Here is a 23,211-nt window from a genome sequence, read left to right as displayed (position 1 = left end):
CAAAGGATTTACACTTATATACTCGCTATTGCTTTCCGAAGAAAGAAAGAAGCCACACCTGAGGACATTCTAGGTGCAACTATAACCATGGAGATAAGTAAGCAAAGACAAGTAAAAAAAAATTTGAAAGTCAATGTATGAACTTCCTGTTAAGAACAAGCAAGAAGAAATCAGTTTAGTGTTGCAGGATGTGCTTGTCAGGTGGGTAAGTGCACTTCCTGTGTAATTTATAAAGGCACAAAGGTCATTTCAAGCTTTCTTTATCCCATGGAGCATTTCCTTTTCAGCGTGTACATATGACATTGAAATGCTATTTATTATGTAATTAGTCCATGAGTAAATCCCACAATTTTTTCATAAAGTTTTACATAAAGAAAAATATTTTTAAAAAATCCAAAAAATTAATAAGAACTTTTGTATGGAACCATTTTATTTCTGCATTATAATAAGAAGAATACAATTTTTTGACTAGATTCTTTATTCTGCGATTAATAGCTAATTATTATTAATAGTATTATTATATTGGATTTTGTTGAGTTACATATAGGTAATCTTGTTTTTTCTTTTCTTCTCCATTACCGGATTTCATTGCACTTACATCCAGAATGTCTATGCAATTCTACATTTGCTCATGCCACAAAACTCACTTTAAAGAATCTTTCAGTCCCTTCAACCAAAAAATAAAAAATTAGTTAAAGTAACAAAAAGAAAAAAAAAGTCTTACTGTATAAATCTTTGGTTACTCATATGGCATCAATATTGGTCCGGCAGATGATTAAATTTGGCAGCCGACAGAGGGGGGGGGCATGGTCTGATTACAAGTACTAACATACCTCTCCCTATGCCCCCGGCGAGCTGCGTGACCAGCCGTGGGACTCCCGCCAGAAAGCATTTTCCAGCTGTCCAGCTGATGGACTGGTCACTCAGCCAATCAGTGACTTTAGTGGCGTTCCGCCCCAAACACTGACTAGCTGAGCAGGCAGTCCATCAGCCGGGTCATGAAGTTTAACTATAGAGATGCTGGAGCCTGGTGGGAGTGCCATGGCCATTCCCACTGCTCATTATGGGCATGGGGAGAGGTACGTTTCTACTTACCAATACTAATTAATTTTCCCCCTGCCTCTACTGTCTGCCGGATTTTATAATAGGCCGGACTTCTCCTTTAAGCTACTGCAGCAATGATATGTTGTCAGGACACATGATCACTGCAGCTATTCATTTTCCAGTAAGCTTAAAAGAAACCTGTTATCCCTTTCATGCTGCCTGAACTATAAGTCATGGGGGCGGCTCCCAGTGACTCTTCCCAGCTCGCCATACTCGATTGACAACTCTCTTCCTGTTTGGGTATAGGGAGAGATCTATCAGTCAAAGCTGGTGGGAATGGCAGAAGCCACCAAGGACCAACCTGATGACTACTGGTTTAGACAGTGATGACAGGTTAAGAACAAGGTGGTCAATGATAAGCAGCTAGGGTCATATGCACAGACATCATTGCAGTGACACATCATTGCTGTAGCCAAGGAGGCAACTTGAAATTGTGTGGGCCCAATACCAAATCTGGAACTTGGCTGGAACCTACCACATGCTATATGTAATACTGGTGATTCTTAATTTTCTTAACCCTTCGGCTACCCAACCAAGTTGCAGCAGAGGGAACCTTCTGGTAGGAGTGGTGGGGGATTTGGAATTTTTTTTAACCATTTTAAATTTGTTTAAAAAAATATATTTTTTTTTACTCTCATGGAATTACTAAAATAAAGAAAAATGGAAATTGTAAGAAACTCATTGGGTAAATAAGAAAATCCACTTTAATTTGGGAAAATTCAGTAAGTGCCGGTAGACCATGCATGACATCCTTGCCACTGTAATAGTTCATTTCTAACATATATATTTATATATAATTTTATTCTCTCACAAAAACAGAGAACATATATATGGAATCCTCCCAGGAAACAAGATAAAAATTTTATAATATATCCCAAAATATTTCTTTTCTACAAAAGTGAACCTTGTACAGATTTGATGAGCTTATTTAACGATGCCGTCCCAGTCAATTTTTTGTTTTTGTATATCGTATCTGTATCTCTTTCCTTCATGCTTAACAAATTGAATACATGGGTACCAGGCATGCAACCAAGACCTACTTTAATAAGGTCCAGTTATTCAATAACGCATACACTGATTCTCATAAATAATTTTAATGCTAATATTTTCATGTTTGTAAAAAAAGATCAAAAATATATATTTTCTTAGACATTTTACATACATTTTTTTTCTCGTTATGAATTATTAGTTATATTGTAATCATTGAATGAACTTCATGTGACTTTATATAGAGTTTGACTTCACAGGTAGACTAAATAACTTTCTTGAAACTTACAAACACAGGTTTTGTCACCATTCGGTACAATGCAGCCTATCAATTCACTAAAGGTCACCATACAATTTAGTCGAATGTTGGCCAAACCAAAACACATCAATGGGACTGGCAGACTGTCTAAAGGATATGGGGTCTTCCCAACTCTTCCCCAACAGATGAAATCTAGGGAGAGAAGGATTATGTATATTAGATTTCAACTACCTGATCCTTTTGTTCTCATAGAGATAAGCCACTGCCAGAGCTATCTGGCACCAACTTTTTCCTCCTTTCTCCATTGGGCACACATGGGTGGTTCAGCTATGATGAATTTTTCTGTGTTTGAGGAAACCAGGAGAGATAGTTAACAGCTGTGCAAATGTTCATCCGACAGTTATTGATGATGCATTGTCAGTGACTTCTTCAGGGCACATAATAAGACTGTTTTCATATGCCGTAATATGGTTGCACATAGGATATGTATTAACACTCAACATTTTGTCTTCCTGCTATTCTACTATCCCTATGGTGATCTTAGTTCTGTTCGGCTAAATACAGGGAGACTAACAGTTGCATCCCTTAAAAAGAGGGCAAAATGTGACCATATTATATCCATATGAAACTGGCCCGATAGTTATACTGTATATGTCATCAATAAGCACTTAAACCTTGTATCACTTTAACTAGCTGATCACATTGTAACTTAATAGGTGTATCGCCATCCATATTCTATAATGCCATAGATGCCTCCCTTGTTTGTTATATCTAGTCTAGTGAAATCTAACGATATGTAGCTATCCATACTAACCAGATATCAATTTTTATCAATGTAGTATAGAAGAATGCAAAGTTATCTGTTAGTTGCTATGAATTCTATGTTTTATTGGTACCATTTTATTTATGTTTTATAGAATCTGCCTGTTTTGACCTTGTGAGAGACGGAGCACCACTATTTCGGAAATGTTTTACAAATTAAAAATGTATGAAACCAAATCTGAACTGAGAGGAAGTACCTCTCTCCAGCAGCTAGTGGACATACTGTATACCATTTGACATGGGTTAAATTATTTAATTTTATTGGAGGGGGGGGGGCAGATGATTTCCAATGCCAAGCCAAGACTTCTTGGTCAGAAATGAGTATGATGAGCTCATAAGTGCTGTGTAAGATTACTACTAAGAGCCAAATGTAGAGAAATGACCTTTAAAAATGGAGGCGTCAGAATTATATTTACCAATTTATTGGCTAACTAGCTCCTAACTTCCTGATTTTTCCATTAGATATATATAGATTTATTTAAACCTTGGTCACTTTGAGAAATTTGCATGTAACACTCCATAATACATGGACAATCAGTAGATATAAGCACCTTTATATGTATATATACTTTTTTTTTGCAGAATTTTCGCAAAGTGCAATGTACAGTGAATGAGGCTTCAGCATGAACAGTTGGTAGTCTGGTAATGAGTATGCCGTCGGTACCTTTTCGGAAAGGAACGGTACATCATCTCTCAACAGTGCCCAACTCGGTGGAAACTAATGTAATAAATTATCAGTTTCCATCAAAAGTTGGCTACGCTACTGAACCCACTGCTGAAGAAAACCTACAAAACACTGCCGGTAAGGTTTCTATGCAGTGGATATTTCAATCTTAGCTTTAAGTGCCACCTGAGAAGAAATGGCATCAAAATGAACAACGATATCAATATAGGGCGTGATAAAGAAACATAACCTATCCATGCAAAATATATCTCTTTGGTTTACATCATATTATGATATTTGACAAAATGCATTTTTGCCTAGTTGATAAGTTTGCTAAAAGCTTTCCTCTAGCATTGAGAAAAATTAAACAAATGTAGCTCCCCAGTTTGGATGGTATGTGTTCTCGGTGTGGGTTTATAACCAGGCATTAATTCTACTTCAATCGGGCATCTTCTTAAGATCATCTTGTTTTCCCTGTTTGATTCACGTTGACAGTTTATCCCTAAAGTCTATCCTGTTCGACAAAGTTCAGTTTCTTCTTGCAATTGCTATGTCTGCTGTATTAAAGTGCACACATTCATCACAGGCTTCCAAAGTCAATCTCGAGTTTCTACTAACATTCAGTCATTTGGCGGTGCCAACAAGCTCAAAGGACAAATCACCATAAGCTCGGTTAGTTCACTAAGCCGTCAATACTTGTCTTTTTGCAAAAGTTTTTATTTTAGGTATCCAATCTTCAGTCCTTCTTCCAATAATTTCCACCATGATGACCATAGGCTATCGTATTATTTACTGAAGTGGCAGAGGTATCTCCAAACCGTAGCATCTACCTTGTTGAGTTAGACAGTTATTATTCTGCTCTTTTCTCTCGCAGGATCATTTATCCAAATTACATTCAGTTTCCTGCCTTCGTGGATTGCAAGTGGGATCTTGGTAAGGCTTTCACTGACACTGGCACCAAGTGTTTCCAAGAAGAGGAGTATATCAGAGAAGATTCAGGGAAAAAATGAAGTAGGATTAATTCCACAGTGACCTTCTTAGGTCATACTGGTTTATCGAAAGGCCTTGGAAATGGTGTGCCACTAGAGGAGGATATTTTTCTGCAGACCGTGTTGGTGTGATTTTCACAACGGCAGCCTGGTCTTTTTACTTTATCGTAGCCCTTCTGGCAGAGGGTCAGGCAGCCTTTCATAGGAGGATAGCAGCATAGACAGGGCATGAAGAAAGAGAGGACACTCATGATGGCCCATCGAGCACAACAGGAGCCTTGGCTGCAAGAACAGGGATTATCAGCGCAGTTGTCCTCATCATCAGAAGAACAGTGGTAGAAGAGGCCTTTGATGCAACAAAGGCAAGTTCCATAATCTATTACATTTTCAGCAGAACACAAGCAGCGCTGATCACAAATCCAACAAGAAGGAAGTTTCCGAACTTGCGTACATTCGTCACATATGCAGCGCCCACACTCTTCACAGATAAAAAGGTGGCCCATATACCTATCCGATTTTTCCATTAAACCTTTGATAAATTGATCTTGCTTTAGGTCTCCATCCTTGGGTTGTGTCCTCATAAGAGAATGTCTTGAATTGGATGGGGTTATCCCAGTTAGTAGTCTTTGATCTGAAGCTGTGGTGCTTCGAGACACTGAGCTTATTGTACTGGAATGGCTTAAATCATGGGTAAGATGTTGTGATTGATGTTGATGACTTTGGCTGCGATGAAGATCCTGGTGGTTGTAGGATACCAGGTGATCATTAGGCCACTCTTGTTTTGCAGCATGTTGGGAAAGGGAAGGATTTGACCAGGTTTGCATGAACGAGACAGTGGGTCTCTCCACATAATCATTGTTGGCCCTGATGGAACGGATTTGGTCTATGGAAAGGACCTGTTGGACGTCCCCAGTAGAACTCTCCATGATCTTTAGAATTCTTTCTCGTAGCTATGCAACAAAAGTCCCTCTTTGGATGTCAATGGTTTTATGTATTATTGTCCATCAAGGTACATCTGAAGATCCTAAAGGAAAGAAAACAAAAAAAAAAAAACTTACTTCTTGGCCTTGATACATATTATTTGAATCTATAGAAGAGGCTACACAATGCACCACACTATGATATATTCATATATATTTATACATCATATCTACACTACAATGTATGGCTTACTAATATATGGGGTTTCTAATCCACATGTGTTTGAGAGCTAGAACCTTATCCCTTGAGCCCCCATCTATTGTAAAAATGGGACCCTTGACCATTACTCCACCAGACAGCGTTCATGTTTTTTTTACAAACTGATAGCTTACAGAAATGAGCATAAGTTCCCATATGTTTTCCCACTTGTTACTATCCATACCCCAGAGGACCCAACTATCCAACATGTATGGCATTTCCTAAATAGCCATATATTTCTAAGAAAAAGAATACCTCCTTTAAGGCATTTTGCAGGTTTACACTAATAAAGATAGTTTATTGTAACAAATAACGCATTTCAATTCCTTAAGATTTTCAGGTGGCCGGTATGTTACAACATAGAGGTCTGATACACTGTATGAGGCACCTGTGGCAGCTGAACATCATCAGTATTTTGACCTCAGAATATAAAAAATTTACTGTTCCCATTCACTGTTCCCAACAGAGATCTTAGACATGGTTATTCCTTTAAAACTCCAAAAAAATACTGTACGGACTCCATGTGTTAAGCTAATCACATACCTAGAGATGTTAGAGACGAGTAAAACATTTTCCTTTTCACAAAACCTTTCTGTGCTTTAGTTTTTTTTTTCTTCTTTTGAATAAAAGGGATTTGATAATAATTAAAAAAAAAAAAATCCAAAATTTTAGGAGATGCACTTGCATGATGTCAAATGCTAAAGGTCAAACTCGGAAGCACAGTATAATTCTCAATGCATTAGAATTTCCACCACGATCATCTTAGTGGGCTACAAAACTGGTCATTTAAAGAGGCACTTTAGCAACATGTGTTTTTTACCCTCCCAGCAACAAGCATTCCTAGAAATGCACATTCGGTTGATAATCGGTCACTTCTAAAAGTGACAGTGATCAGCAAATGAGCTCGCCGACGAGCCAATGCTCATTGGTGGACTGGATCTTTTGTGCTGCAGTAAACAGGAGATGTGCAGCTGACAATAAATGATGCTAATGGCTGCATGAACAATGCTATGATCATTCAAGCCGCTCGGCCACGCAATTTGGCATGCTTTGTAAAGGCACTGATCTCACTGATCAGTGCTTACTTGTGGTTCTCTGTCAAAAATTGGGTCATATAAATGGACCCTGAGGCTTGTGAGGGTAAAGGGTGCCCTGCTCCCCCTGCTAACCAGGCACTCTGCTTCCATATTATGGTGTTGGCTCTTGTCCCTGCTGCAGTGCCTATTCATACTTCACTTGCCATGTGGGCCGGAAGTCACTTTCCCAGTATAAGTCTAATAGATGCTCATAGACTTAGAAAAGATGAGGAAAATTACTTCTGGTCCATCCCTAAGCCTAAGTCTGAATCGGATAGTCACACTGGAATGTAAGCAGGGGCAGAAGGGCAGTCATTTACCCTCAGAAGCCTATGCTGGGAGGGTAAAAACATTTGCTACTGAAGTGTTCCTTTAAAGTGTACCTGTTAAAGAAAAAAATTTTTGACATTGAGATAATAAAAAGGTTTTTATAGGCCAGGTTAGACTTTGACCGATTGGGAGAACAAGTGGAAAGAGACATGTGGCTTTCTCCCTCAGCTATGTGAGCAAGACTTATGGCCCTCTCGGCCATGTGGCAGGGAGCTGGATATCACTCAGACTCCAACCAGTCAAAACTTTTAAAATGTCTTTCAAAAGCTTTTTTTTTTTTTTGTAAAGCGACTCTGTACCCACAATCTGAGCCCCCCCCCCCCCCCCAAACCGTTTGTTCCTTCAGATAGCTGCTTTAAATCCAAGATCTTTCCTGCTGTCCGTTTGGCAGGTGATGCAGTTATTGTGCTAAAAAACTACTTTTAAACTGGCAGCCCCGTGCCCAATGGGAGTGGCCTAGATTGTGTATGCATTAGGCTGGCACAACCTCTCTGTCCCTCCTCCCCGCCCTCCTCATCATTAGGAATGCTACAGGCAGATTGCATACTATTCGTCATCTGTCAGTCTGGCACATGGGCTGGATTGTTAAGACACCTGTGCAAATGTTCAGCATGGAGAAAATGTTCCAGTGGCATTCCTAATGATGAAGAGGGTGGGGAGGAGGGATGGAGGGGTGGTGCAAAGTTAGGGCACAGATACTCCCGTAGGGCACGGGGCTGCCAGTTTAAAGGTTGTTTTTTTAGCACAATAACTGCATCACCTGCTGAACGGACTGCAGGACAGATCTTGGATTAAAAGCAGCTATCTGAAGGTACAAGTGGTTTGGGGGGGACAGATTGTGAGTACAAAGTCGCTTTATAGTGCCAATTTAAAGGGGTTGTCCAATGTTCTATAAGGCATTCAGAGCTAGGAAAACTCTTTGTAGTGACTGTACCCTCTGACTAGAAGAGATGACACCGGAGTTTGTTACTGACCAGACCCAAGCCTGCACCAGTTTGTGGAACTTTTTAAAAAATTGCAAATAATAAATTGGACGCTTAATCCCCGATTATGCAAACTTCTGAGTGAATACACAAAGCAGGCAGATTTTATTTTTTTTTAAGTTTCATCTAAAAATGTTCACCTTTCAAATACTGGTTCATAAATAGAAATTAGACCAAAAATCGAATTATTCACCTAAAAATAGCTGCAAAGTCCTTGAAAAGTTTCCCCCATGGTGTTTTTATGACTTTGTTTTTGTTTTACAATGGTGTTTTTTTCCTGTACTTTTCTAACAGGCTTCTCTATATGACTATATGACAAAAACAAAAAGGTACATAAAACCCCCACTTAGAATGCAATCTATCCGTGAACATTTTTTGTGCAGTATGATGGAGCCCATATACAAGCCCTGATTATACTGTGTATTAAAAATCACTCAGTGAAAGTTTTAACTTAACTCCGACCACAGGGGAAATACATGACCTTATCTATACTGCAGTCTGCTTGGAGAAAACCACTTTATTCCTTATTACTGTGGCTCTAATTGCTTTTCCAGGCATTATGCCCCAGAGAGGCTTCCAGGAGACACAAGTGGAGTAAGTGATGTGTTGTACTGTATGCCATTTACACCACACCGTCTAATGCATAAGTCAAATATTCTTGTCTTTCATTATAGAATATGTTAATGGCCGGGATATATTTCTACACAATTAAAAAAGAAATCTTATATCTTGCAAATGCCCTATTAGCAGTTAGTGTATGGCTGAAATATCACTATGCCCAGATCTGTATAATCTATTAGCACTATACCTCCTAACCAATATAGTTGTAGATATAAAATAAAAACAGTACTAAAGCAAAGTCAGATTTATTAAGGGTGCCCCAGACCCCTCAAAAAGTTACACATTTTTGTGCAGACACATTTGCGACATTTGCAGGGTTAAGTGGGCATGATATGGCACAAAGGGGGTATGGCTTGATACTGCCAAATGTACTTAATTATAGGGGATGTACCATCAGTACACTCACTTTAAGTTTTGCACATGAATAAAACGGTGCCAGCATGGGGAAGCCAGTGCCGCTGTCCTTTATTTGAACCGTGACCCAGTTCCTGCCTGCGCGCTGAGCCAGTCTATTACCGAGCACCAGCCGGGGCTGAAGCACTGGAGGCGGGCCGGCCTGCCCCCAGTGGGAGGAAACCCCGCCCCTCTATGATGTGGCTCCATTGATTCTAATGGAGCCGTGTCATGAAGGGGCGGGGTTTTCCTCTCCCTGGCCAGTGCTCAGTAATAGACCAGTGCCATGCACAGGGACCGAGCTGTGGTTCAAAAAAAGGACCACAACGCCGGCTTCCCTGCACCAGCGTTGTTCTATTCGTGTGCAAAACTTAAAGCGAATGTACTAATGGTACATTCGCTTTAAAACCTAAGCCTATGGCTGTTTCAATGTTTTCCTGAATTCTCTAGGGCTGCATCCAACTTCTTAAGCCTTGTACACCATCATGTTTAACAAGAAGAAAGACTGGATTCCTTCAGCTCACATAAAAATTTCCAGTTAAGTTGCACTCATCTTTATTGTTTTCCATAATAATAGGGTCCTTAAGATGGGTAACCAATGCAATTAATGTACAAGATCAGAGCTTGTTTACTGTGCAGATGGCCAAAACGACACTGGATCGTTCTTGCAGCCCTCCACTTTCATCATTGTCAGCCGCACATGCCCTGCTTACCAAGAACAATGGGGGACATTTACTAAGGAGTCTAATTTGTGGGACTCTTCTAATGAAGATTGGTGTATATTTTGTTCCTATATCTTGTGCCTGATTTATTAAAATGTAGCACTGCCATAGTGAATTTATCAAAAGTCGCAGAAAAAGCCACAAAAATGCAAAAATTGTGCAAGCATATTCACCTGGCACTGACCAGACGTAAGCCGGCACCTGTTTGTGCGACTTTTTAAAAAGTTGCAAATGATAAATTGGGCGCTAATTAGAGATGAGCGAAGCGGTCGAGGTTCGGGTTCGTATGAACCTGAACTCTCGGCAATGATTCCCTCTGTCTGCCCGCTCCGTGGAGAGGGTGGATACAACCTTGAGGACTGCCTGGAAAACTGGAATACAGCCATAGCCATAGGCTGTATCCCAGTTTTCCAGGCAGTCCTCAGGCTGTATCCACCCTCTCCACGGAGCGGGCAGACAGCGGGTATCAGAAGCCGAGAGTTCAGGTTCATACGGACCCGAACCTCGGCCGTTTCACTCATCTCTAGCGCTAATCCCGGATTATGCAAACTTTTGGGTAAACATTTAAATCAGGCAGATTTTTTTAAAAAAGTCACATCTAAAAAATACTCACCCATCGAATACTGGTTTATAAATAGAACTGAAAAATCCAATTATTCACCTAATAGATGTAAAGCCCTTCACAAATTTCCCCAATGTGTGGCTGATTATTCTTTCACCTGATAAAACAATGTGAGCTTTTGCTGATCACAGGGCCTATTATACCAGGTAGAGATGGTCCAAACCGAGTTCTGTTCGGGTTCGTACGAACCCGAACTCTCGGTAATGATTCCCGCTGTCTGCCCGCTCCGTGCAGCGGGCGGATCCAACGGGAGGACCGCCTGGAAAACTGGGATATAGCCATAGGCTGTATCCCAGTTTTCCAGCCGGTCCTCCCACTGTATCCGCCCACTCCACGGAGCGGGCAGACAGCGGGAATCTGATGCCGAGCATTCAGGTTTATACGAACCCGAACCTCGGAGGGTTCAGACCATCCCTAATACCAGGCAGTATGGGCCTATGCTTTAAGTTGGCCAGTGATGATAGTGCCAAGCTCAACACTCAGCACTCTTTTGCTTACTTTGACCACAACACGGCGCCCTTCAAAAATTATGAAATCGACACAACCCGGGGATGGTCACCCTGCTTTTTTACTTCATAGGAACCTCACATATAGGATATGTTGTTTGCTTAAAGTGACTCTATATTTGACTCCCCCTCCCCCCCCAAACCGCTTTTACCTTTGGATAGCTGCTTTTAATCCAAGATCTGTCCTGGGGTCCGTTCGCCAGCTGATGTAGCTATTGTCCTAAAAACTTTTAACTTTTCAGCCCTGTGTCAAATTGGCTTGGCCTACAGTGTATATGCCCTAGGATTGCAATGCCTCTCCGTCCCTCCTCCCCGCCCTCTACATCATTATGAACGCCCCTAGAACAATTTCTCCTGTTCATCACCTTTGTGGACACGGCACATAAGCTGGATCGTTAAGGCACCTGTGCAGTATTCAGATAGGTGATGAATAGGGAAAATCCTGCCCGGGAGCGTTCATAGTGATAAGAAGGGCGGGGAGGAGTGACGGATGGGCAGTGCAATGCTAGGGCACACAGACACTCTAGGCCATGCCAATTTGAGACAGGGCTGCAAGTTTGAAAGTTGTTTTTTTAGGACAATAACTGCATCACCTGCTGAAAGGATCCCAGGAGAGATCTTGGATTAAAAGCAGCTATTCAAAGGTACAAGCGATTTGTGGGGGTCAGATTGTGGGTACAGAGTCACTTTAATAGCTGGACTTTCTTGCTTATGAAACATTCTTCATAAAAATGTCATAAATAGAATGTCATAAATAGAATTTTTCCACATCAAATAGAGGAAAAAAAATGTAAACACTAAATGTCAAGGAGTACAGTATGGAATCATCAGCAGAAGAAAAAAAAAAACATTTTGCTCCTCCTTGGGCTTTCATACCTACTCCTCTGGCCTTTATGATAACTAAAAAAAATTCTGGGAAAAAAAACAAAACTTTGCAGGACAGCAGGGGGTGGTGTAATAATAAACAGGTTATACTCACCCACCCAGATTCCCCAAAGCCACCGTGCAAGACCTCAACGTCTTCAACTGATCACCTCTATTTCAAGGTTCCTGTGACATGACATCACCACAGGAATTACCCACTCAGTCACTGATTGGCTAAGCAAGCAGCGCTTATGATAACATCATGTCACAGGAAACAGGAGATAGAGGAGATCAGTGGAGGACCAAGAGCATCAGCAGGGGATTGGCATGGTTGAGTATAACTTATTTATCATGTTTACTTCTGCCCAGACGACTTCACTAACTAATGGTTCCAACATTTTTGAAGAGTGACCGATGTTAGATCAGTCATCAAGGAAGCCTTAATACGGGCAAATTATTTACATTTAATTTATAAATTTTGAATTAGATTATGATCTAAACTATTAGCGCTCTGGAACCTTTGAAGCTTTGAAAATAAATAATAATAATAAACAAAAAAAAAATATCTGTCATCATGCATCATCACCCTGAAAAATCACTTCACCAGTGCCAAACCTGTTCTATCAAAACAAGGAGAAAAGTGTCTACGTCCACTTGTGCATTGATTGGTAAGGAAATGATTGACATCTCCATTGAACCTTTAACTGACATGTAACCCTATATCACATATGATGGGGAAATGTGAGTGTTCTATTCAGGCAGCATCTCCATATATTTTGCTGAAATCCGATTAGACATAAGTCCCAGCATCATCTCCTTGGTCAATGCAATTTGGTGATTTATTGCTTTCATGCAATTCTCCCCACTCTACTATCACTATCACTCTTTACCCTCCTGTGACTAGGGATGGTCCGAACCTGCCAGATTTCCCGCTGTCCACGGAGCGGGCGGATACAGCGGGAGTAACGCCTGGAAAACTGAGATACAGCCTATGGCTATGGCTGTATCCCAGTTTTCCAGGCGGTCCTCCCGCTGGATCCACCCGCTCCACGGAGCGGGCAGACAGAGGGAATCATTACCGAGGGTTCGGTGCGTACGGACCCGAACCGAACTCGGTTTGGACAATCCCTACCTGTGACCTTAATAGTTGGTAATATTACTTTTTCTACCTATATGATTCCTTCTATAACCTTTCTTATTAAATTTTTACTTGGATATATTATAATGGATACTTGGATATATTATACTTGGAAATACTCTAATGGCGCAATATTATAATATATCTTTGTTACCACGAACTGAATGCGGGTATTAGTTTCCACTGACACGCAGCTCCCATATAGTCATCACATTACACAGTGTGATTACTATTTAAGTGGATAGCGCTTCAGAACGTACACTAACTATTGAATATGTTTATACTTGCACCCAGCTATTTGGGAACAACCAACATCTTTTGTCACACTCTGTTTTGGATTTTCATTTTCATGAAGGTGTTTTTATAACCCATAGTTCTAGTTGACAGTTCTGTATTTGGGGCCATGTTTTAAGGCGATTAACAAAGTCCCCAAGAATCAATGTAAGTCTTTACTACTTATTAACCATTTAAGACTTGATATATTTATATATTTATACTTGATGATATTAGTTTTAGAAATGCAAGTAACAATAGGATTTTATATTTTTCCCCTTAAAATTGCAACATTAAATGGTCCCATAACTTTTTTCTATATTTCAATTTTTTTTCTTTTTCTTCTTAAAGTGTGTTTCATGACACCAGAATATTCAGATATTAAACATTGTTTTGTGTTATATCTGTGATTTCTGTATTTATTACAAAGTATAATAAAAGTTCGGGGATCATCCTCTAATCCTTATGACTTCATTATTTTTTAATAGGAGCTGTAGAAGAAGTAAGAAAGGCAGAATTCCATTTTACAGGTTAACCTGGAATATACATGCCCTGACCGTTTTTCCCTTGTATTATTTTTTTTGTGTGTGTGTGTGTGTGTGTGTTTAACTAATATACTGAGTGCAGTGGGCCACATAGCACAAGCACAATATAATGACTTTTTTGGTGCTGGTTCGTGTCATCCTAATGACAGTCTGGGGCCTACCTACCATCCAGCCTATTTCTTGTAAAACAAAAGGGTCTTGTGTAGAGATGAGTGAACCTGGAGCATGCTCGAGTCCATCCGAACCCGAACTTTCAGCATTTGATTAGTGGTGGCTGCTGAAGTTGGATAAAGCCCTAAGGCTATGTGGAAATCATGGATATAGTCATTGGCTGTATCCATGTTTTCCAGACAACCTTAGAGCTTTATCCAAGTTCAGCAGCCCCAGCTAATCAAATGCCGAACATTCGGGTTCGGATCAACTCGAACCCGAACCCGTTTCGCTCATCTCTAGTCTTGTGGCCTAAAGGCAGCTTTACTGTTACCTTATCTGCTATAGTGAAAAGGCAAGTTTGTGTGGGTTCATAGTACATCATAGTATATAAAAAGAGATCAGCAAAGTTCAAGTACATTCAGCATCTAATTACCGGTGGCTGAAGAAGTTGGATGCAGCCCTACAGTTGCCTGTACAACATGGATACAACCATAGGCCATGGGCTGTATCCATGTTTTACAGGAATTTATTCAACTTCTCAAATATACCCGAAGTTTGTTTATCTCTATATATAAGTCATTCTTAGGCTGGTTGCAACCCTAGGTATTTTTATTGCACTATTATTTCTAAAACTGTAATGCGTCTAAATCATGCACATACATTGAGCGGGGGACAGCGGGGAGTAGTGGGAGGGGCTTCCCGGACAATCCTTAGATCATCCGGATGGCCCATAGGCAATAGTGGCGGTCTGCTGCTGTCGCTCCTGTTGCACAGAGCGACAGCCAGCAGACCGCCACTATCATTGTCGTTTAAATAGAACATGTTTTAAGAGAATAATGAGCCGACATTGTGCATGTCGGCTGATCGTTGCCTTTTAACATGACCTATCACACCAAACGATTATCTTATTATCGTATCAGTAGGAGATACATAAGGTGATGGAGCGATTGCTGAGAAATCTTCTTGTCCATTACCTGCTGCCAACTCTCTGTCACTTAGGCCTAGAACTAGGATTCTGACTTACTAGAGTAAGACTGGTTGCTATGGATACGGCCTGACAATCTCTTAGGATAGACTGTAGATTTAGGGCAGTGTATGTCCAGTAGACAGTCTCAAGTGTCACTCTATGGATAACAAGCCAGGAGAAGTTAATACAACAGCTGTCTGTTATATGATTCTCCATCTCATCTGCTCTTCTAATCTGATTTTTAAAAAGAATAAGTTTTAATGGAAAAACAATGTTAAAATGTTGTTGCCAACTTTAACTTGCATATCAGAATACACAGGAGAAACATCACTACATACAAGGGTTTATTTAGGCCCATTATAAGAGTTTGGGTCCATTAAAGGATGCTCTGGTCCTCTGGTAGACCAGTATAACCCTGGGATTGTCCAAGATTAGGAATCATGGCTGTGATGTTCCAAAAACAGCGCCACACCTGTCCACAGATTGTGTGGTATTACAACTGTGGCCCATTTCATTCAACTAAGCCAGGGGTGTGAAAAACTACAAAACTACAATTCCCATCATGCCTGGACAGCCAAAGCTAAAGCTTTGGCTGCCCAGGCATGATGGGATTTGTAGTTTTGTAACAGCTGGAGGGCCTGAGTTTGACACGTGTGAACTAAGCCATACTGTAATACAAGGGACAAGGACAAGCATATTTTTTCCTAATCTTTAACAACCAATTTGGCTGATCATTACCTCAAAACCTATAAGTCATTACTGTACAAATGGTCAAAATATGTCTTTACTTGTATAAAACATATCAGGACACAAAGTCAATGCTGAATTAATTTACTAATATGTTTGTTGTAATGCTTATATATGTATCAGCTCTTATTGGGCTTCATGATGATGCAGATTGGCTGACTAGGACACATTGGAAAGGTCATAGATAGGTATCTCCCTCCTGTCACTACTTTAGACACCAGATATGTCCAGAATAGACACATGACACAATTAGGTTTCATTTCATTTGTTAGAATCTGCAAAGTAAGGGAAAATCACAGCAATAAAAATGATAAAAAAAAAATCTACTAGCAAAATATTACAAAATACCTAATACAATGTCTCCTTCTGGGCAACCCCTGCAACTACTATACTGTGAGGCTATGTTCACACTACGTAAAGTACGGCCGTTGTTGCCATCGGCAACAACGGCCGTACTTTTTGCGGGGTGGAACAATGCCTTATTTTCAATAGGATCCCGGCCGGAGCGTATACACATCGTATACGCTCCGGCCGGGATCCCGTGCAGGACCGCAAATAACTGACATGTCAGTTTTCTGCGGCCGTAGGAAACCCTGTCAGTTCACACAATGAAGCAAGCGGCTCCGGCTGCTTGCTTCATTGTGTGCTATGGGAAGCTCTGATGCGGACGCGCGCTGATGCGCCCGCATAAGAGCTCTGCGGCCGGAAAGATCACCCGGCTGGTACTTAAGATTACCCGGTCGGTACTTATCTTACCAGCCGGGATGATCCAGGCAGAGACCGGCCATTCCGTGACCCGCCCGGGGTCACGGAACGGACGCTTGTTCACGTTGTGTGAACATAGCCTAAAATTGGGATCTCTTGATGTTACGGCCTGCATGGGAACTATTCAGAAGGTTTCAAGGAACCCCAGGGGCGTAGCTATAGGATTCGCAGATGGTGTCACTTACACTGAAACCCAGGATCCTGAAGGAGCCCATAAAGTCTTTCTCCTCCATATGAGGAGGTCAGTACTATAAAAGAAGCATTAAAGTTGAGGACCCCTGTGGCAGATTTTGCTCTGAGGCCTACCGGCTTTGGTTACGCCCCCGAGGAGCCTTAAGGCTCCTAGTCAGGAAAGAATGGACTAGGCCAATACTAGGCCAATCCTCGAACATGAGGATCAAAAGATCTCAAACATGCTTGGGTTCATCTCAACCTGAAACTCTGCATTTGATTACTGAAGGAGTTGGATGCAGACCTATAGCTGCCGACTTCCTAGGGTTGCATACAACATCTTCAGCCACTGGTACTCGAATGCAGAACGTTTGGTTTCCAGATTAACCCAAGAATGGTCAAGGTCATCTCTAATAAGTATTCGGGCCATATCACACTGAGTAAATTCCGCTGTCAAACAGCATGTCTATGGGAGGACTCGCGTGCCTCTGGCATGCCGTTTGACACTGAGTCCGAATTTACTCAGAGTGAACTGGCCTTTAGAGTTGAGCGCAACTCTAGCATGTTCGAGCCCAGTCATTCGGCATTTGAATACCAGTGGTTGAATCCATGTTTTTCAGGACTCCCAAGAGCTGAATCCAACATCTTCAGCCACCAGTATTCAAAGGCCGAACAATGGGACTCGAGCATGCTAACGTTGTGCTCATCTATAGTCAAGTAGATCAGTAAAGCTAATAAAAACCTATAGAAATTTAAACCAGTTGGTGAACACTGATCCAATTTTAGACACAAGTTGTGGAGAGAAAACTTATCAGGCCATATTACCAACAAAGCAGCCATTTTGAATGCCGCCATCTTGGATTCATCAATCTCATGGATCTTATCAGTGAAAAGTAAAAGATGAACCTTCATACAAGCATACTGCCTGTACTACAGAAGCGCAAACAGTATTGCATATCGGTATAAAGTGGTTCCTACAATTTTCTTTTTTGTTAGACTTCAGGCCTGTATAGAATTACTGTAAAATTTCACATCCTCCAAATAAAGATGTTCATTGGTGCAGTATGTTGGTAAAAAGCCAGGTTTGACCTCCACCTCTTCAAATGGATCTTGTGCTCATTGACAGATGGCTGGTCCACACCAAGCTGTGCTTGGCAATTATGGAAGACAGTAATAGTTGCAGCATTATAGGGTATAGATTCAATCATGGAGGACAACACATGTTCCATTATTACATGATATGATTTACAACTGGAAATCCAGTAATAGGGTGGATGCCATTGTCACATGGGCAACAGTATCCTCTAGTGGAGGACAATATCGGCTTTAAATTAGGAGAAAGATTGATAGCAATGATGTACGGTCATGGGATGGCAACAGAAATAGCAGTCTAGATATAACCAGCCTATTGCTGCATTGCTTCACATAGCAGTAGTATTTGGAGGTAAATTGCATCACAACAGATGAGAAATGTTGGCCTTGGACTTGATGATGATAAGTAGTGTTTTTGCTGCAATGTTTTAACATCAATCTGTATCTGAGAATTGGAAAAGAATTCTAATAGCTGCAGCCTGCTAGGTTATGGAGTCATAGGAAGGTCAATAAAATGTTCCATAATTACCTTAGAAATGGAAGTCCCAGAGTTTAAGAAAAAAAATGTTAACCTCTACATGAGGACACTATAGTGTTGAGTGTCTAATATGACTTAATAATTTTCAGTTCATCCTGTGGTGGACCTACTGCTGCAAAGTCACACATTAATTGTGATGGTAGGTGAAGGTGAATTGCATCTTTAAAGGTCTATCTGCAGTGCTGGCTTTGGATCTGTCAGCCTAAAATAATAACTGATTTGGTTACATAAAACAACTAATGTCTATATAAAAGGTAAAACAATCAAAGTCTATTCATAGTAATCCCTACCTGATGCAATGGCTAAAGGAAAATTTCATGAATTTCAAAATATTCCATGAAACAAAAAGGGTTTGTTTTTATGTTCGGTTCTAGACTCTATTTGTATATTTCAAAAGAAAAAAAAACAGGGATATGCTGGTAACATTAGATAGTAAACTATATTAATCAATCTATAACTAATCTGTGTGTCTTCTATGACTTCCCTTAACATATGTCCATATACTCAAGATATGTACATAGGCCCAAGGGTGCTCATAGCCACAAGATATGTTCGTAGGCCCAAAGCAGGTCGTAGACTCTAGACATGATAGTGGGCCTAAGGCATGGTAATCTTTTCTAATAGAAATAGCCTAAACCTTTCTTTAAAAAAAATTGGATATAGATAAAAAAAAATATTTTAAGGAATCTTATAGTAATCGTCCTTGATAGGATCCTCATCACCATGACCCAGCTACTTGCTGGATTATAATCCTTAGATAGTTGATAGGAGCAAGGTCCACACCTTTCTATAAGGAGAGTATAGAACTGGATATTTTATATTGTGATGTCATCAACTGTAAAGGACAAGAAACTTAGGAACTCACCATTCTATAGTATTTCATAGATTGTAACATGGTGAATGAGGTTTAGTCAAGGTTACTAGAAAAGTATATTGACATTGATGCAGATTCTTCTGCAGCACCTGAGCTATTCTCACTTGACAACTCCCTTTTTTATTCATCCACATAGTCACATAGTACAGTTGTCAGCGTGTTGTACTGTTTTATTTAGCATTTATTCAATATTTATTTGTATTTATTTCTATTCATTTTTTTAATGTATTTATCTATGTATTTATTATTTCATCTGTATGAACGTATAATTATTTCTATGCCCCATTTTAATTTATTAGCCTAAATGCCACCATTATATAAAATCTTGGTGTAAAAAAAAAAAATTCTAAAGTTTGTAGGCCAAGCTGATTTTCATACTCATCTGTAGATACTAGTAAATAGTTATCTGCATGGAGGTTATACTGTTGTTATGAACTAATAGGTATATTTACATATTTCACAGGGCTGAATTTGAGATAACCCTTCATTCATGACATCATAATATCTCATACAGTATGCGACTTTACACAGGACTGCAGTTAATACCTACTGAGCTATCAAGATACATTGCCTAAGCAGCCCCATGTAGCTATGTGATCAGTGTATTTCTAATACAGTGGGCTGGTTTGGTATTGGTGATCATAACTCAATTCCTATGGCATAAGGAAACAAAATTTGACATGAACTTAAACCAGATTTTATTCCGAACTTTTTTCATGTCCGTTTTAATGATCTATGATGATAATCCGTCCCATTTTATCTTTTCCCATTATGTTATCTAGGCTACACGCTAATAAAAATTCTCATCATGTGTAACATGAAGAAAAAAAAGTTGAGTGTAATTGTTACCTGTACATGTTTTAATAAACCATAAATTAATTAAATGTAACCACTGTCCTAAAATTCTAAATTTGACAAATCGGAATGACAAATCTATACGATGAATTATGAAGCCAAAATATGTTTATATTTTCCCCTATACCCCACACAGCGCCCAGAGTAAATAATATCTTTCTAAGACGTCCTTCCCAGAAAGGATTAATGTCCACTGCATTCCCTTAAATCAATAAGTATGTTTATATCCTGACATGAAGAAGAAGACATTCCCAAGCTGCCTGCTATAGATCTTTCAAAATATCTGCAAAATTTTTGAATTTCTTTTTGCAATGAATCCATTACATCTAATATTACAGAACACAAAATTAACAAATTGTTTTTTTATGATTATTATTATTGTATATTACTTACCTAGGTGAGACTTTAGGTCCATGATGCTTTGAGTATATATAGTCCCCACCCAGATCCAGGTAGTTACTGATTCTCCGTCTTGCCCTTTGTATGCATCCTAGTTATTGGGAAAAAGTCTGAATGAATACTCCTCCTCGATCTTGGTCTATAAAAACGAAGGTGTGTCCCCAAAATGCAGCGCCAGCAGATGCACAAACATGCACATTGTATGCGGATAGCAACCGAAAAGGCTATAGGCAAATGTAGGCAAAGCTTAGCAGTGCATCCTTCCAGGATTGGCGCTGCATCCCCTCGAGTCTTTTTGGGGTAAATCCCGGCTATGGCTTAAAGGATGTCTTCTGTCAGTAAATGTATAGGGTTGTGCACGAGCTGAGGCTAGAGAAGTCTTCTTGGCTCCCTCCCTGTGTACATCCCTGCTCAGCACTGGCTGATTGTGTGAGGTGGTGCTGATCTGTGACACTCTGTTTTGTGAATGCGGATATTCTCAGTTATCTTGTGAATGAGTTAAGGGGGTGGAGAGAGGTGGAGTCTGCAGGGCTTTGTCAGTCTGCTCACTGGATGTGTGGAGTCTCTGTTTCTCCCTCTCATTGTATAATCATATCTCCTTATAGGAAATGTCCCTTCTCTGCATCTGTCTTACGGCCAATTTCTCACTCTTTTCCCCCCAAAAAACAATGCATCCCATTCAACCCATCCCAGGATTATATAACCTTACTCAATTGATGACAATATTTTTTATTTTCTACAATCTACCCTGGTTCTCAGTCTTCTTCACTCCCTGTCTCTGTCTCTCTCTCTCTCCTTCCCTTTGCTGTAGTCCTAATGCTTAAGTGGCGTCATCCTTTGGAAATTGAATCGGTCCATTAGATCTCCCTATAGGCTTCTCTGTATCCGGTCCCATGGCTCTGACTGCAACAGAATTAAACAAGGAAAAATAATGCAAAAATGATTTTAAAGCAGCAATTCATCTGGCTGGCGCTCAAAATAGATTTTTTAATATTCAAGTTATATTTCTGGAATGGTTATTTGTTTCATTTATTTGACATATATTTTGTACTGAGATTTTTCACGTTCCTGTAGAGGTATACTGAGAGTTTTTACATCAACGTTGGCTATAAATATTAAAGTTAGGGTGATGCTTTTAAGACGGTTAAAGGGGTATTCCGGCAGAAAAACATTTTGATTGGTAGCAATATAAATACTGACATCCCTATAGATTGTTAGAATGGAGGACTATAGTCTCCTGCAAACACAGTAAGGAAAAGCTTGTATGGACCAGTGACCAAGCGTGGACACTACTGCTCCATATAACTCTATGGTAGTACAGGATGGGGAGACAAAGGGCTGCGTTTCTCCGTTTTGGTGAAAATATTGCTCTTGGCAGTCAAACAATTTTTAAGTGTGACATGTGATACGTTTGCCCTTTATATCTTATATCCATTTATCCTACAAAATTAAGCTACCTGTGAGTTCTTTAATCATAGTTTTTTTGTAAAGTTCTTCATATTCTAATTGCTTTTCTAGATGGCCCAATTATCCGGGGTAAGAGAGTGGCGATCTGCTAGATCGGCACTCACTTACAGAGTCTATGAGATGGCTTGATCATTGTGCGGCATCATTAATGTTGTCCATGCAGCCCTTGCTTTATATAGAAAATATAAAACATGTATACTTACCTGTAGGAATGGTCCGAACCCTCCGTGGTTCAGGTTCGTATGAACCCGAACGCTCGGCATCAGATTTCCGTTGTCGGCCCCCTCCGTGGAGCGGGTGGATAGAGCGAGAGGACCACCTGGAAAACTGGGATACAGCCTATGGCTATGGCTGTATCCCAGTTTTCCAGGTGGTCCTCCCGCTGGATCCGCCCGCTGCACGGAGCGGGCAGACAGTGGGAATCATTTAACGAGAGTTCGGGTTTGTACGAACCGAACCGAACTCGGTTCGGACCATCCCTACTTACCCGTCCAGGCTACTCCGGTGTCCTACTGCCTTTTTTTCTCACTGACAAGAACTCCCACTGACACTTCCTAATGTGGTTTCCCACCACTGGTGTTCTTTTCTCTTAAAGCGACTCTGTACCCACAATCTAACCCCCCCCAAACCACTTGTACCTTCGGATAGCTGCTTTTACTCCAAGATCTGTCCTGGGGTCCGTTCGGCAGGTGATGCGGTTATTGTCCTAAAAAACAACTTTTAAACTTGCAGCCCCGTGTCCAATGGGAGTATCTGTGCCCTAACTTTGCACCACGCCTCCGTCCCTCCTCCCTCTTCATCATTAAGAATGCCACTGGAACATTTTCCCCTGTCTGAACATTGCACAGGTGATTAACGATCCAGCCCATGTTCAGTATTCACACAGTTGAGGAATAGGAGACAAGCTGCCTGGAGCATTCCTAATGATTAGAAGGGCGGGGAGGAGGGACAGAGAGGGTGTGCCAGCCTAATGCATACACAATCTAACCCCGGCCGTTGGGCACAGGGCTGCCAGTTTAAAAGTTGTTTTTTAGGACAATAACTGCATCACCTGTCGAACCCAGGACAGATCTTGGATTAAAAGCAGCTATCCGTGGTACAAGCGG

At 40.5% G+C, this 23,211-nt stretch overlaps 1 protein-coding gene across 1 annotated transcript; it reads right to left on the bottom strand.

Moving 5' to 3' along the window:
• Positions 1–909: 909 nt before the first annotated feature.
• Positions 910–21,093, bottom strand: SPRY3 (sprouty RTK signaling antagonist 3). The gene is made up of 2 exons (XM_069943605.1): positions 20,633–21,093; positions 910–5,849 (listed from the first exon to the last, which is right to left on the bottom strand). Exon 2 carries the CDS (start codon positions 5,749–5,751, stop codon positions 4,879–4,881), a length of 873 nt encoding a protein of 290 aa, XP_069799706.1. The 5' UTR covers positions 5,752–5,849; positions 20,633–21,093; the 3' UTR covers positions 910–4,878.
• Between the last annotated feature and the right edge of the window lie 2,118 nt (positions 21,094–23,211).

This window comes from Dendropsophus ebraccatus, chromosome 10, assembly GCF_027789765.1.
Source record: "Dendropsophus ebraccatus isolate aDenEbr1 chromosome 10, aDenEbr1.pat, whole genome shotgun sequence".
NCBI classification, from domain to species: Eukaryota; Metazoa; Chordata; class Amphibia; order Anura; family Hylidae; genus Dendropsophus; species Dendropsophus ebraccatus.
Note: the sequence above shows the minus strand (reverse complement) of the source record. Positions and strands in the feature narration are given on the sequence as shown.